This window comes from Gymnoscopelus microlampas (assembly GCF_963454915.1).
Source record: "Gymnoscopelus microlampas genome assembly, chromosome: 17".
Classification (NCBI taxonomy): Eukaryota; Metazoa; Chordata; class Actinopteri; order Myctophiformes; family Myctophidae; genus Gymnoscopelus; species Gymnoscopelus microlampas.
Window position 1 is genome coordinate 15,197,135 of NC_139954.1, and position 17,501 is coordinate 15,214,635.

Below are 17,501 nucleotides of genomic sequence, written 5' to 3' on the forward strand. Positions count from 1 at the left end.
TAGTTTACAGTTCTGCTTTTACTCACCATCAGTAGGAGAAGTTTGCTTTACAAAGAAAGAAAACATATGCTTGGCGAATGTTGACCCCAGAATAGGCATGCTGGGGTTCAAGTGGTCAACTTTGTGTTCACTTCTAGGGGTGCAACAATGAATCACATTAATCGATTTAATAGATTATAAAGATGAATCGATGTGTGCAATGAAGTACAACATAGGGCTTAGGTGGTAAATAGATGAATTAGTAAATATATAAGTAGATAAATAGATGAATAGATATATACATAAATACATGCATAAATAAATATGCAAATACATAAATACATATATTTTTTTAAATAAATAAATGGGATTCTCAATTATTCGATTGAAAACGGTAATCGATAGATTTATCGCTAAGAAAACAGCGGATAGTTGCAGCCCACTTCACTTCATTAAAGATCACGTACTGCACTGGAAAAGCAGCGCGTGATCTGTGTGTTTTTGTATCTCTTCTCCTGTGCTGTGCTCTGTGAGAGCTTCTGTTTTCTCCATCTGTGTGAAGCAGGGTGGGGCTCTGTCCTCACAGAGAGAGAGAGAGAGAGAGAGAGAGAGAGCTCGTTAAACCTCCACTTGCTGGACTCACTCGCTCTTTCCATTACACGACTGTTTTCAACACAAGTCGCCTAAAGGAGAGGTGTGTGTGTGTGTGTGTGTGTGTGTGTGTGTGTGTGTGTGTGTGTGTGTGTGTGTGTGTGTGTGTACAGTATGTATGTATGTATGTATTTACTGTATGTATGCACAGCACTGAAAGACTGTGAGCTTTGGAACTGTGTTCCAAAATACATTAAGTAATTGTTTTTTGTAAATATGGAGCAGACTGAATGAATGCTGGGTTATGCACTGTAAAATCTGGACAGTAACTCTTGAAAAAGTGTAAAAATGGACACCTCACGGGTCCAGTTATAGCTACGGGACCCTCACAGGTCTCAGAGAGCTAAATGAACACTCCAGACTTGAACTTTGTCCCCCCCCGCCTCCCACTGTGTACTGTTAGTACTGTACAGAGTTTGGAAAAATTGTTTACTTCCACAAATTTCTGCATATTATGCATTTTGTTTCACGAGCGATGAGAGAGATAAGCCGTGATGTCATGATAAAACCCACCGTCCACATGTGGAAAATCGTGCCTGGAGGAACTTCATTTCGTTGTCAAGATGTGAATAACGGATCAACAACACAATAAACACATCAACACCACATACTGGCAACGCTACACAGCAGAATCCTTTGGTGATGATTTATCCAGTTGTAACTCTGAGAAGGTACGAATGTAACCAAATGGACCCTCCCGGGTCCATTTGGTTACATTCGTACATTCTCAGAGTTAACCTCGCTTTCAGTACTGTACCTGTCCCGGTCCATACCCCCCCACCCCCCCCCCCCCAAAAAAAAAAGAATGTGTTCATTTTGAGCGGGACACGCTCAACGGTCTCTTGATCGAACCAGTTTTGCAGACCGGGGATTTAAGCCGGGATTTAAAGTTTTCACTTGAGAACCTCACTGGGAACTGGGGAGACAAGAGGGAACTGTTTTTTAGAGCCGCGAAAAGACTTAATCCATGGAATAAGGGTCAGACAGGCATACAATATGGATAGGAAGTGGGCGTGGGAGAGAGTGCCTGAGCGAATCTTGCGACTGTCAGATTTCACACTCTGGACTCTCCCCTCCCACCCTCCCTCTCTCTCTGTCTCTCTCTCACACACACACACACAGTCTTTTAACACACATCATCACCCCCCCACCCCAGAGACATCCACTCATAGGCTGTTGTGATAGACCTCCCACACACACACACACACACACACACACACACACACACACACACATCCACCAAACGACGTCGCTCGCAAATACACACACAGCAGCAGCAGCAGTGGCAGCCGCAGGCTGACTTGAGAGCAGAGCGAAGTCTCCGAAGGTCCCAGCTAAGTCAAGCAAAGCCAGCCAGCCACTCTTTTTTCCGATCCGTCCGGCACAGACAGACAAACCGAGCTATCCAGGAGTAGGAGGAGGGGCAGAGGGAGACCTCTCTCCCCACACACACCCACCCACTCATGCCAACCCACCCACCCACCCATCCATGCCTGTCGTAGTCCACTAAACGTTCCACCGCAGGGGGCTTTTCCCCAGTTCAGTTTGGGACTCGTCCACTCGTCCGACTTTTTTCCCGCACAGGTAGGGGGAACCTTCTTCTTGTCGTTGTAAACTTCCTCCTTCTTAACTCAAGGCTTTTTTTTGGGCTTCATCCGGTGTTGCTTGTTTATCTGCTGTCCCGCGTGAAGGTCCCGGTTCGTATCCAGGCGCATGTGCTTCTCCACGCTTGAGAGTGAAGGATGTAAACTGAGCCGGCTCAGTTTGGGGGGTGGGCTGCGTGGGCTTGCTGCGTCTGCCTCGGAGGCAGGTGATTAGAGAAAGGTGCTGAAATAGAGAGGGGCGAGGGTGGTCTCAGATCCGCTTTCATGACTTTATGTCTATGTTTGTCGTCAGCGATGCTCCGCTGGTTTGCGTCCTCCGTCTGTGCCGACGCGTCTCCTCCTCGATCGTGACACTCGAGTAGTTTCACGAGGCAATAAAGAGTGAGGTAAGTTATAAATGTGCAGTGATGACTTTCTCTGGAGCAACTGGTCTTGGCACGGCTCGCTTTTTCTGGGAGGGGGGAAAAAAAATACAACATTGTGTGTAATAATACTCTGTCTTATAATAGATTAAGGACTATGCTAATCAGAATATAGACGTATCTAGCTGCTAGGGGTGTGCCGATATATCGTCCCGCGATATATCGCGATACGTTTTCGCGACGATATGTATCGTTTTGGAAAAAAAAAATATCGTTTTTGAAAAAAAAAAAAAAAAATTTTTTTTTTTTTTTTTTTTTTTTTTACAATCATAATAATCAGGCATGCAAACGTCCCCGAAGTGAAAAGAGTGACAACATGTTTTTTTTTCACGTCAGGTGTCATACTATTTGGATTCAAAACGGCTATTGTAGCTGAAAAGCTACAAGTTTGCATGTCTGAATAATGCAAAAACAGAATTATTTGTTTGCATTTTCTTTTTTTCTCCTCCATGTATTTCCATAATAAAAAAAGTGCGTATCGTATCGTATCGAAATCGTATCGAAGTTGTGAGCCAAATATCGTATCGTATCGTTTGGTGAAATTAGTGTATCGGCACACCCCTACTAGCTGCACATAGCGAGCTATCCGTGGCCCTGAGCAGTGGCGAACACCCACTTGACTCCAGCACACTTTCCCGTTTTGCACTTTAAGCAGTGGTTCTCAAAGTTGGGTTCCATGCAGGGACCCTCAGAGTTCCTTGAGGGGGTTCCAAATGGACCCTTACAGGTCTGTAACTCTATGGGGTTCCTAATTCTTTGAAAAATCTTGACATTTGTTTACACAAATCTTCTCTTCCGTGGGTCCCTGGCACAAAATATTTTCAGATGGGGATCCACGGCCATATAAATATATATATCGATTTGGGGGTCCTTGGCACGAAAAGGTTTGAGAACCACTGATCCAGAGCGACGTACAGAGCAGAATTGTGTCCGTTGACACTTGGACATGATGCCACATGGTTGTTGACATACATGCGTCGATTGTTCTTGGGTATCAATCCTGTGTCCTTTTGGTGATAGGACAAATTGTCTAAACACTCCCTGTGTTGTCATCCCCTGGGATGGGCTCCACAGTCCCATGGATGTTGAGCTGGAACTATAGGTTCTGTGCTCCTCTCTCACCCACACACCACTTCTTTGTGCAACTCCACTGTATACAATCTGGTCTGGGCATCATGATAATAGTCATCACATGCGTTATGAGGGATTTATGGAAAAACTTCAATGCCAGAGGAAAGAGGGATTATCTGATTAAGTGTGCTTTTTTTTTGTGTGAAGTAAATTTCCGACTTCAAAGGCAAATGAGAGGAGAGGAGAGAGTGAACACATGCACGCACACGCACACACAACTTAATTGTGGTAATAAAGGCGCTCGGTTACCATTTAAACACTTTCCAACCCTATTTTGGGGTATGTCATTGTCAGTGGTGGAAAAAGTAATCTTTTACTTAAAAGTATCAATACTGCAATGTAGAAATACTCTGTTACAAGTAAAAGTCCGGAATTCAAAATTTACTTAGTTACTTTCTTAGTAAAAGTGCAAAAGTATTGCCATCAAAAGGTACTTAAAGTACCAAAAGTAAAAGTACTCATTATGCAGAATTTTGACAATTTCACAAATTTGAAATATATAAAATTAATTAAAATCGTTTGAAAATAGGAGTTACTGTAAAGTTAAAAAAAGTTCCAAAAAAATAAACACCTTTTGAAAATAGCCGATCTACAAGCTCACAATGCGTCCCATCGCGACACATTGTGAGCTAGTAGATCGGCTATTTTCAAATGGCCGAAATACATATAGGGCTGAAGTGGTTTTGTGATCAAAAATAGAAAAAAATATTTTCACTCTTTGTCATACAATGAAGTAAGTATGATATAGGGCTGAGTTTGAACGGTTGTGATTTCTTTTATAGAACCGATGCGTCAGCTCTCAGCGTGACATTTTGGCATTTTTATGTCCTCGTCCGCCATGCCTCACAGCAGCGTATCGAAAGCGTCTCCGCGTTGGTCCCTCCGTTCAACGGATGAGGTTTACTCCTCCGACCACATTCATCCAGCTCTCATCCAGAGAGTGACATGGTCTGCAATGTGCCGTGACATCTGGCAAGATCCCTCTATTTCTCTATGCAGCGCTGGAAGAAGACCTCAGATTTCTTTTGACTTATTTACTTACTAAAAGTAGCCATACTAGAAAATAAAAAAATAAATGCCCTACTTGAGCCATACTAGAGCGTCACACAAAAGTATCCAAAGTAGCAGATCCGCACGCTCGAAACGCTGCGCAACACGTTTTGAGCTTGTAGATCTGCTACTTAAGCTGTTTTTGAATTGGGATCCTGAAAAGTAACAGTTTTGGGACATACATGTATGAGGTTTCCACCCGACAGAGACGATATACTTCAAAGTGGGTGGTGTGGGAGCTTGTGAGATAGACCTGTGTGAAGTGTCAGAAAAACTAAAGTGGTGCATCATGAACGCTCTTATGTGGGTCTTTGTTTGAATCGTAACATTTGATGTCTAGATTCCCCCCTCCAGGCATATACTGGTGATGTATAGCGATGAGGAAACCGTGATAGTTCTGTTAGTGTCGTGTGTGGTTTGGCACGTGTGTGCCTTGCATGTGTGTGACTTTGTGTGTGCACGCCTGTACGTGTGTGTTTGATGGATGAGTGAGATACGAAGTGTGTTTATGCTCCTGCGTGTGCTTATGCTGTAACCTTTTCAGTGTGTTTTTGCACGCGCGTGCGTGTGTGTGCACGCACACATGTGTGTGTGTGTGTGTGTGTGTGTATTGTTTTATTTGGATTCTCAGGGGACAGGAAATGCCTCGAGGCCTTCCTTACAGTGAGGCAGATTTTTCCAGGCATGACTCAGTCGCTCTGATCGGGGGTCCCCTCTCCTCCACTATGGAACTAGTGGAAGTGGACATGGGTGTGGTTTATGCGTTCGCACATGTGTGAGCGTTCTTGTTGCGTGTGTAAATGTGTGTGTGTGTGTGTGTGTGTGTGTGTGTGTGTGTGTGTGTGTGTGTGTGTGTGTGTGTGTGTGTGTGTGCACTGCCTCGAATGATACATACAGACAAAAACACAAATCAGTCGTTGGCACATTGTCGACGTGACATGCAGCTCAAAAAACAGAAGTGATCAAGAAAGTAAGAGGTGCAAGAGTTAATCGAACAAAACGATTTAATCAATTATAAGAAAGAATATCGATAATCGATAAGTTAATAGAATAATTGATTGACAATCTATCCCTATTATGGGCATGTCATTATAGGCAAAGTGTCTTTGCCTATAATGACTATACTGTAAGTTCTTTAAGCTCACGTCACGTCGCGATGCGACACGTTGTGAGTTTGTAGATCAGCTATTTTCACTATGTTTCCACGACACCGATGTGTGGCAAAGTATAAATCTGCATTTTTTTTTTTACATTTTTGAAAAATCTTAACACAAATCTTCTCTTCCGGTGGGTCCCTGGCACAAAATGTATTTTCAGATGGGGGGGGGGGGGGGGGTCCACGGCCAAATACATATCAATTGGGGGGGGGGGGGGGGGGGGTCCTCCTTGACAGAACCTACTGAAGTAAATAATGGACAGTTGCAGCCCTATTACCAGAAAGCCATTCCACCGCAGACAGACGATGCCAGTGTTTCTCATGCAGGTGGCAGTGGATCAGCAGAGCTGTTGGTTAGAGAGAGAGCGAGGCGAGGCAGGGCTGTGATTTCACCACTTTTTCCGCAGTGCATGCCACAGGCCCAGCTCATTTCCTGAGGCTGGTAGAATACTGTAGGTACTAACACAGAGCCAGCCTCCACTTTTAACTGGAGCTGTTTTGGCCTTAACCACTTAAACCCCAGCATCCGTACTGTGGGGAAGGCTTTCGCAGAAAATAGCAGATCTACAAGCTCACAATGCGTTGCTGACAAGCGACAACTAGTATAGAGCCTTGAGGGACTCCGGTCAGGTCAACCATATAGGCTTTAAGTGGTTAGTGACCTCACACTGCGGGACTTGTAGCCTCCCTCGTGCAGCTCCCCCCTCTCTCTCTCTCTCTCTCTCTCTCTCTCTCCTCACTCTCTTCCCAGCTACTGTTAGATTTGGAAAGTTATTGCTTTTTAGGTAAAGCAGTGGTTCTCAAACCTTTTTCATGTCAAGGACCCCCAAATACAGTAGTATTTGGCCACGGACCGCCATCAGATGCATGGCTGCCATACAGTACTTTATCTTAGCGTAATCAAGTTTTAACGAGGCTCTGTCATTGTGCTCTCTCTCCCCCCAGAGGTGGTCCATACTGAAGGCCCACTGGACGGCAGCCTCTACGCCAAAGTCCGCAAAAAGGAATCCGCGGAGGGAGCGGTCACCGCCAACGGCCTCCCGCCCACCGCCGTCGACCACGCGCTGCCCGCCGTCGACCACGCCCTGTCGGTGAGCAGCGACTCGGGGAACTCCACCGCCTCCATCAAGACCGACCGGACCGATGAGGCGGCCGCCGCGCCCCCTCCGGCAGCGCCAGTGAGTCAGACGCGAGTCCCCGCCGAGGGGGAGGAGCCTGCCGACCCCGCCCACCACGAGGCCTCGCCCGCCTCGCAACAACAACCCCCCCTCAGTCCTCAGGAGGAGCAGGAGCTGGAGCAGCTGCTGAGCGGCCTGGAGGGGCCCATGCACCGGCAGGGCTACCTGTCGGCGGCGCCCAGCAGCTCGGCGGGGATGCTCCACCTGGTGCCCGCCCAGGTCCACGTGAACGGCCACGTCGGCATCGACCGCGAGACGGACATCCTGGACGACGAGCTGCCGAACAGCCAGGAGGCCAACAGCGTGGACAGCCTGGGGACCTTCTCTTCCACGGAGGGCCGCGCCACGCCGGCCGACCTGTACTACCAGTCGGAGACGGTCATCAACGGGCAAGACCACCACGTGCCCTACCTGGAGCGCACCGTCCCGGAGAAGCCCCTGGAAATGGTCCAGCCGCTGGGCGTCAGCTCCGCGCAGAGCGAGTCGGGGACGTCTCCCGCCGCCTACGTGATCCACGGCCAGAACGGCGGCCTGTACCGCTCGCAGTCGTACGCCGGCGAGCCGCAGTCCATGCCGGCGGCGCCGGCGCGCACCACCAGCAGCAGGGACGCCGTCCAGCGCGGCCTCAACGTGTGGCAGCGGTTCGGTGTGACCGAGGAGCCGGTGACGGAAGGGGTCAGCTACAGCCCGCCTCCCCCCACCACGGCCGCCATGCCCACCCACCACAGCCTGCCGCAGTTCCCCCACCGCCACAGCGCGTCCCAGCAGGAGATCGAGCAGTCCATCGAGGCCCTCAACATCCTCATGTTGGACCTGGAGCCGCGGCGCTCGCCGGTTCCCAAGTCCCAAAGCGCTCCCCCGGGGGAGAACAGCGGCGTGGTGACCACCCAGCCGTCCTTCTCCCAGACCCAGGCCAGGCCCTCGTACCAGGCCGACGCTGCCATCCATACCCACCCCGCCGGACCCGGGGCGGGGGCGGGCCCGGGTCACCGCTCCTCGCCCGTTCAGATGTCACTCGGGAAGCCCGGTACGCCGGAGCCGGCCCCTGTTCAAGGTTACATGTCTGAACCATCCGGGAGCAGTCTCGCCCCACAGCAACCCTCCGCCAACGTGGTGGGCCCGCTCCTGCTCAAGCCCATCAACACCTACCCAGCCAGCACGCTGTCCTCGTCCCCGGACGTCACGGACCCCCAGAGGAGCCCGAGCGCGGCGTCGTCCTCGCCCCAGCCCAAAGACGGCGAGCCCGAAGAAGTGTTCAACGTGGAAGGCCTGGTGGCCCAGCGTGTCGCTGGTAAGTAGTCCGTATTACAAACCTGACTGTATACTGCTGTTTCACAATTTGTTTGTTTTTGTTTTAGCAACAAATAGGGCAATAGGGACAATAATCTTGGAAAAACAAAAGATTCTCGTAGACAAATAAGTACGCACACCCAAGCATACACCCACGTCTCTCAGAACTGCACATGATTCTCTGTCCCCAAGAAGGCTCACTGGTGTAATCTTTTGGAACATCCACCTCTGACTCCAGCTTGACTTTCTTGGCTCAAAAGAGCCATGCTTTGGAGCGAGTTGCGTTGGCGTACATGTGAGCCCAATGAGGTCACAATCCACCCATTGTCCACACAGGCTCGGGCTCCAAATTTTGCCCCATAAGACTTTTTCTCTGAACCGAATCTGAGAATTGGCCCCCCTACGCTGCTACACAGTAAAAATCCTCAGAGTTCATTTAACCCAAGGAGTGCACAAACTGAACCAAATGGCACTGGGTTCTATTTGTACAATTCTCTTGAGTTGCAGTTGGATAAATGAACTACGGAAGATTTTACTGTGCAGCCACACCCAAGCAGTGCATAATCACTGGTACAGCTGGCTCTCACAACAGAGCCTTCATCCAACGGTAGAAATGGCAATATCGTGCTGTTTAATAAAGTCTGAATGTGCTCGAGGCTCAAGTAATTGTTTGAACATTACATGGAGAGTATTAGCGATGATCATTTCAAATAAGCGCAGGCATTCGTAAAATGTGTAGGCCACTATGTTATCGTCCTCACTGGGACCCTATGTTAGTATTTCATAAGCCATGATGCTTATGATGGCAGCTGCTGAACAGAAAACACCTTAAAGGAATAGTTCACCCATTTTTTTTCTTTTTTCTATCAATTACACACCCCATGAATCCTTGAATTCATGGAGAAGTTTTAGTTTTTGACGCATTATTAAGCCAATAATTTGATGACCGGCTGTGTTTCCCGGTAAGAGAGTCAAAGAGTCTCCATTGAGTCTCCTACCGGAAACACAGCCGGTCATCAAATTATTGGCGTAAGAATGCGTCAAAAACTAAAGAATCTCCATGAATTCAAGGCTTCATGGGGTGTGTACAGTAACTGATAGAAAATAAGTATTTTTGGGGTGAACTACTCCTTTAATGTCACAATACAGTTTCTGTACTGCAGTGGTCAAGAAAAACGATTTGTTTGAACAGCCTCGCTGCAAAAGTGTCGAGAGCAAACCTGTGATTTTCCACAGAGCAAACAGTTAACACAGAGAGAGAGCTGCCATCCATCTGTGGAGACAGCAGGACCGTGGCGGGTGTACACACCGCTCCGTGCTTATCTTATCTCCTGACAGTCAAGTCGTCAGTCCCCGTCGCGCACAGGGCTCAAGCAGGAAGTGCGCCTCTTTCAGTTCCAGGAAGTGGGCTGTCTCTAGACAAACACATCAGGCATCCTGCGGAGCGGGAGCGAGGAACGGGGGATAAAATCAACACGGAGCAGGATAACAAACACCAGAACGAGCCTTCCTAGAATCAGCAGCACTAGTGTGCTTTCTTTCACTTCCATTTAAGGGGAAACGGTGTTTATATTGTACAAAGCTAAATGCCGGTGGGCCACACCATTAGTGGTTAGAACAGCGATTCCCAACCTGTGGGGGTATTGCAAGTGGGCCACCAAATAATAGGGAAAATACTAAGATTTTGATGATAATATAACAACATAAAAAACTAGATTTTCTATAGAAGTGGGCCCAGATCCAGAAAAAGGGCAAAGCATTTATTCGTATTGACGTCATTTATGTTAAGTTGGCATTCATGACACACGTTCATGACATTTGGGAATGTTTGAGAATGTTTCTTATGTTCATGCATTTTTGGGGTTATTTTGTCTCTTAATATTCTTATCATTTCTGCTGCCAACTTTAATTTGATTATTCATTTTAACTCATAACTTTATTTTCCTTTTAGTCTATTACATTTTTTCTCTTTACGTTTAATTATAATCTTCATCATTCATCGTTTCCCTCCTTTTCTCCCACCATATGGACCTGTTCTACACAGAATACTCGGCTCGTGTCCGAAGTGTCAAGCTGTGCAGCATGACCCCTTCTCAGTCTGACCACCAGCGTTCTCACTCCCTCTCTGGTTGGTTCCTCCAGGCCTGTCTGTTTCGCCTCCTCTCCCCCGAGGACTCTGTAATCCCGCTCCTAATCTGCTTGGCGTCTTGAGTGCAGTGGAGTGCTTTTTTTTTTTGTTTTACCTTTTGCATTTAATGCTTTCAAATTTCCTATTAGTGTTGCTCAGTGTTGGGGGTAACGCTAGCTCTGGTCCATGGCGTTAGAAGGAGTTCTCCTTGACGCTCCTTTGCGCACACACCACCGGAAGGAAAAATCTGGTCAATAGAAAAATTCCATTGACTGTGGAGGGAGCAGTGGAGTAACCAAAAACTTTTTTTCCTTCCGGTGAAATATTTTCTTTTCAGGCCAAAAAGTGTATTTTAGATGTGAGGTGGGGGGCTCAGAGTGTTCCCACTAAGGAGAGTAGGCTTTCAACTCCCCCAAAAAAACTGTTTTGGTGAGTAGCGAAAGTGTATTTTTATTTTTTTACTAAAGAGGAGAGGCTGCGCAGCCTGCGCTACCGCGGGCGTGAGGGGAAAGGATCAAAAGTACCATAGCGTTAATTTAAGGAGAACTCCTTCTGACGCTATACATATTGCTGTTACTGTAATCAAATTACTTCTTTTGAGTAAAGAGTAACGCGACGCGTTTGTTTTGCAATTAGAATAATCAGGTTACTTAGTTACATTTTCAAATAAATTCCGTTACTTATGTTACTTTAAAATTCAATATTTCCCTGTTCCTTTCGTTGCCACAAATGAAAAAGAAAATCCATCCAACAATTTTGCGTGCGTTTCCGTTATTTTCCTACTTCTTGATAAGACACAGAAGTTGCAGGCGTGCGTGCAATGTCAATAATACACGTACTGTAGGCTCATTGAGTAGCCTACTCTCCCTCTGGACAATATGAACATCTTGCACAAGAAATCGTGAAGGGATTTTAATTGTCGTTAACCCAAACGTAATCTAAAAGTAATCTAACAAGTTTCTTCTCTCATTAGGTAAGCCTGTAACATAACTTACTTACTTTATGTAATGCAGTATTCTTGTAACATAACAAGTTACTTTTAAAAGTAACACGTACCCAACACTGGTCTTGTTCCCTCTGTCCATACTACTACTGTTCATATTTCTGTCTTTCTTTTTGGTTGAGCCTGCTCTTTCGTCTTTTGTTTTCCTTTTTCTAATTATGTACAAGGCTTGAGGCCAATTTTTGATAATACATGTTGAGTGTTGTGATACCGCAACCGCAATATCGTGATATTTCTGCTTGACCGCCCAAGCCCAACATGTACTGTACTTACGTGTTTCTGTCTCTGCTATCGGTCGATGAACTAACTAACCAGCTCATTTTAACGATTAATCCACTTAACTCTGCATCACCCTTCATTTCTGTTTGCCCGGAGTGACAGTGTGATACAGCATTTTTTCCTCTCCTCAAGGTTAGGGAATTAACCTGACTGCATAGCAGAGAGAGGGGGGGAAAAAGAAAAACCCCAATTGGGTAACGTTAAAGTTTCACAAGAACGAGACAAGGGGAAGCACAAAGGCGGCTCTGTCCCGAGCCAGGAGAGTGCATGTCACAAGATCCGTTTTGCCAAACTCGGGGAACAATACCGAGGCCAGGATACAGTGGCCTCTTTCAAGTCTGTGCTTTTTTTTCAACCACTCTGTTTTGAACATTTTAGAGAAAGGTACACAAAAGGACACGAAATCCAGGAGAGAGACCACAGCCCTAGTTCGAAACATGGCTGAGGTCTTATCTGTCCGCGGGGAGACATCGGCCGCGGCTGCGGAGCAGATTGTTCTTCTTTTTCTAGGGCCCTAGGGTTGTCAGGGGCCAGTCTGGTCTCTGTATACCGCAGACAGCAATATCCTTTTTGGTGTGATGCAGTCGCTACGCCCAGGTTCCATCTCTGACAGTGTAAAACCATGGGCCATATTGCTGGAAGGGCTTTGGTCAAGTTTCCAATGAGGTCAGCTGTGAGGAGTCACCTACTGTAAAACCTTTAGGCGCTATGAGGGAACTCCTCGTCGGCTGTTTTTTTGTTGTTTTACAGCACCATCTATTCGTGGTAACATCCTTTTCTTAAACCCCAGGATTTGGATTTGTGAGCTTGTAGAATTGCTGAAAGTTTTTTTGAAGTATACAATTGAGTTAAAGTGGTTAAACCAATTTGAATGCCATATTAACAAATTGAGAACCGATTGATCCGAACTGACCTCTCAGAAATGGAATTCCCTCACTCTCACCTAGGATAACCTCTCTCGGCCACAGGTGCACACGTACGTACCAGAGCTTGATTGAATGAGGCTGCCCTGCACTCAGGACGGGGCTATCAGGTTGATGTTTTTGGAGCACACCGCACACGCTCTGAAATTATATCGTCCTTCTGGATTGATTGAGAACTAAGAGATGGGGGAGGGAAACACACACACACACTCTCTCACACACACACACACACACACGCACGCGCACACGCACACATACGCTCACACACACAAACAAAAGGATCCAAAAATATGTCCTGGGAATCTGGGGGCCGCAACGGCTGGAAGTCATTAGCGGTTGCTAGGGCGACGGCCCAGTGTTTGACAGTGCTCCGCTGTAGAGCAGTGCATCGTGGGTACATCTGGTTTGTGTGTTTCCAGGCCTAGTGCGAGACGACAGAGAGAGACAGTGATGGAAGAAGTGATTTTTTTTTTTTTTACTGAAGTAAAAGTTGCAATACCACAATGTAGAAACTCATTCACTGTTTCAAGTAAAAGTCCCGTATTAAAAATGTTAGTTGAGTAAAAGTACAAAGGTATAATATATCAAATTATACAGAATGTCCCTTTCACACTTTTCAATAAAAAAACGTCTTCTTCTTCTTTTGAAATTAGCGGATCTACAAGATCACAAAGCATCGCATTGTGACGCATTGTGAGGATGTAGAATAGCCGAAATATAGTCCTTAAATTGGTATGTTTTCTAATAATAGTCTAAATCTGCTAAGTATCTAGTTACTAAAGTTTTCAAAGAAGGACAGTATTTGCCTCTGAGATGTAGTGGAGTATATAGTAAAATTAACATACACGAGTAAAGTAAAAGTACTTCGAAATTGTACAGCGAGAGAGAGAGAGAGATAGAGAGAGAGAGAGAGAGGCGTTGGAGGATAGGGGTGCAGGCTACATGATTTTCTAGCTCTGCATCCTCCTATAAGAACTACACCCCTCCAAATTATACAAATCAACTTCAGCCCAGGACCATGTGACATGTTTGAAGGCAGGCCATTGGAGGTGCGTACTTTACTAAGAGAAGGGCATGTGAATGGCACGTGTTCCTTCGAAACCACCGTTAGTCCGAATAATACCGGGCATGAAGACGTACGCAGGCTGACATTTGGCAACGGGGGAGAGCCTGGGACAATCCATGTGAGACACCCAAACTCCATGGCAACAGCCAACGTCATTCCCAGCCATGAGCTGCCTGTTAGCATCTCTCACAGCTGCGGGGCTAATACTATCACTAACTTTCCAATACGTTTTTTCTTTTCTTCTTCTTTTTTTTCTCCTCCCTCGGGCCACAAAGAGGTTGAGCAGAAAGGCCGTAAATATTTTTCACAGTCTCCATAACAGTCTTGCACTCGGGTGTGTCCACAGCATGCTTTTCCATCCATGGGAGGTGTCTGCCAGCATTAAGGCTGACAGAAGCCATTGATCACAGTTTTTTTGGGGTCGGTATCGGCTGACTGATTAGTGTTTGTTGTCGTTGTCGGTGAAGAGACATGATGTTACAGTATCAAAGATCAAATGGCCGATCTACAAGCTCACAATGCGATCGCATTGTGAGCTTATTGATCGGCTATTTTTAGTGAAGATATCCTCTCCGGACTCTCTTCAGATCGGCAAGCCTGATGCTGATGCACAGTAAAACCTTAGCGTTCATTTAACTCTGAGAGTTTAACTCCATTTGTACACTCTCTGAGTTGCAAATGGATACATTAGCACTGAGGATTGTATGTTGATATCATTCTCAATAGAACCCACACAATTTATGATACAACCAACCTTGAGAGAGAAAATTCCCCATTCTCTCCGTCTCTGCCTATATGCCAGCATTCCTACAATTCCCATAATGCATCAGCCTGGTGACCACCATTGTCTGCTCCAGTAATATCACTCAGTGTTGTGGCTGCTAATGAAACAGCAACCAAATACCCTATACTGTAGAGGTAATGTTGAAAAACGTATACCTGGGTCTCTAGACCAGATAGACTCCGTCCACGCCACTGTGTAGACTGCTATAATAGGTCTCTGGTTTGGCATTGTGTTTTGAACCTGCAGTTTATCCCGGATGAAAAAGCGATTCTCCAATCGGCACCAGGGGTGGGGGTGGGTCTAACGATTAGCCAATCGGCGCCTCGGACCGTTGTCATGCTGTTGTCAAGCTGTATACGCGGGAGCTGACAGCTGATGTGACTGGTGAGGAGTACTAACAACGTAGTGGGAATTATCATGGTTTTCAGCACTGAATCATTCAGTACAGTTCGTTGAAAAAGTTTCATTCAACTGATTGGTTCACCAGTACTTGGCTGGAGCGTTGCGTCATCACTCACTGAACTGAAACTCAGCCTGGCCGTTATCGATCAACCCAAGATGTTCAGCTTGAATGTCTCCTCAGGCTATGGGATCTAAACACCAGGCACTCGCATGTGCCTCATATTTCCATAATGTAAACATGTTTATTTAATTGACGAATGGCCCAAACTGCACAGTTTACTGAAGACCGGGTACCGTACCTATGTCGACCCCCAGTGATTGGTTAGGGAATAGGGAATATCAAGTCTACCCCCCCGACCCCCCTGTAAATCGCTTAGAGTGAAGGCAATGTCAGATTTAAGCTTCTAGCTTCAGACTGATAATCAGACTAGAAAAAACGGGCTAGTGCTCCTCTAAGGAAACTGTCCCCAGAGATGGGAGATGGTGCAGTCAGTGGTGAAGACCCTCGTCTCTGGAACACCACAGGAAGTGAATCCAAACACAAGGGCGCGTCCCAAGGTCTTCCCTCTTTTACTGTATGTGACCCCCTCCCCAAGGTGACTGTGGAGGTCCACCGTGGTCCTCTATTCAATCTGCAGAGAACACGCATCCAAGCGTGAGGAATCTTAAGATGCTACGGAGATGTTCCTCAGCACAAATAACCCCCCATTCAATTCACTCTTCTTCATTGTCAGAGAGGGGTCTGATTTCGTTCCATAAAGCCCTCTTTTGTGTGTGTCGTCCTTTCTCTCATCGTCCTTCATCTCGTTCCAAAGCACAGGGCAGCCACAGATAGTGTTTCACCCCTGGCAGTGCCCACACTTGGCCCACGTTTGTGCTTTGCTATAGCTCCACGCACCAGTCGAGGCTCGCACTTTATTGGCTTAAAAAGTATTAACTCAAAGTCCTGGTTGTTTCATGCCAGCAAATGCATCATCTGTGTCTGTGTGTCTATGTATGTGTGTTTGTCTGTCTCTGTCTCTCTCTCTCTTTGTCTCTCTCTTTGTCTCTCTCTCATTTGTCGTTATTTCTCCCAGTTCCAAATCAGCTCAGCTGAAATGAGCTTATACTGGCTCCTTTGAGGTCCTTCCAGGAAAAAAAGAAAAACATCACTGACACATTAGCTAGAAAACAGAAAAAGAAAAACTATTTACGTCAATGCACCAGCAGTTCCTGATACGTAACGTCACATGTGCCATTCAGAGGGGACATTGTCCCCAGAAAACACAAAGCACAGTGCAGACTTGTTTGAACAAAAAAACTTAAGTTTGATGAGCAGCTAAACTGTTTTTAACCCTCTGTGTGTTTAAGATATGTTTTTGTCATCTGCATGCATACTGTAACTTCGATACAGTATAGGTGTAGGAGCCACAATGCAATGTGTTCCATGTCATGTAACCGCCTGCAGGCTTTGATTTTCATAATGGAGCCATTAACCACTTAAACCCCAGCATTCTTATTGTGGGGAAGGCTTTCGCAGGAAAACAGCCGATCGACAAGCTCACAAAGCGTCGCAGCGCGACGCTTTGTGAGCTTGTCGATCGGCTGTTTTCTGCTAAAGCTTTCCCCACAGTAACAGAAAAGACACTAGCATAGAGCCCTGAGTGACTCCGGGTTTAAGTGGTTAAGAGGAAGTGGGTGCATGGAAGTGACGCGAACAAAGCGACGAGAGCAGAATCCCAGAATGTAACTTAACTCGTCTCGTTTTAACCAATCAGGCGTCCAGGCACGCGGAATGCCATTGGACGAGCCCTCGGGGGCCTCGGCGCCCCGCCACCGCACCTCCAGCGAGGGACAGCAGTACCAGAACGGCCGGGAAGAAGGAGTGACGTCCCCCGACGGCCCGGTCCGCTCCCCCATCCGCTGCGTGTCCCCGGAGTTTGTCAACGCCATCGCCATGAACCCAGGGGGGCGGCCAAAAGAGGTAGAGTACTACACACCACCGCCGTATAAGCCTTGTTTGTACTCCATCTCTGCATTGACGGCGGCCCTCGTAACGCCTTTTTGGCTTGTACTGTGTAAATCTACAGAATATACAAAATGATCTACCATGTCGATTTTTTTGGCAAGCAGCACCCACGTGCGATGATGGAGTATGAATTGAGCTTTAGTCTATTTGGCACTATCAAAGCATTGTGTGTGTGTGTGTGTGTGTGTGTGTGTGTGTGTGTGTGTGTGTGTGTGTGTGTGTGTGTGTGTGTGTGTGTGTGTGTGTGTGTGTGTGTGTGTGTGTGTGTGTGTGTGTGTGTGTGTGTGTGTGCGCGCGCGAGGGTCAAATGTCCCAACAGATATGGTAGAATTTGACAAATAAGACATTGTGATTTCCTCATCCTAGCAAGAGAAAAGCTTGTCTTATGGTTGATTTTTTTTTCCTACAATTAGGAAAAGATTCAGGTTGGAGGTTAAAGGTAGGGTA

General features: G+C 46.7%; 1 protein-coding gene across 11 annotated transcripts in view; it reads left to right on the top strand.

The window, feature by feature from the left end:
• Window positions 1–17,501, top strand: part of tns1b (tensin 1b) — a 303,232-nt gene that overhangs the window by 251,053 nt on the left and 34,678 nt on the right. For 9 of the 11 annotated variants that reach the window (XM_084085475.1, XM_084085482.1, XM_084085474.1 and 6 more), the window contains 3 exons: window positions 6,939–8,462; window positions 10,506–10,589; window positions 16,804–17,009. In XM_084085475.1, the coding sequence (XP_083941601.1) occupies window positions 6,939–8,462; window positions 10,506–10,589; window positions 16,804–17,009 (1,814 nt within the window). The remainder of the gene's footprint in view (window positions 1–6,938; window positions 8,463–10,505; window positions 10,590–16,803; window positions 17,010–17,501) is intronic. The other 2 variants (XM_084085479.1, XM_084085473.1) reach the window with 1 other exon arrangement.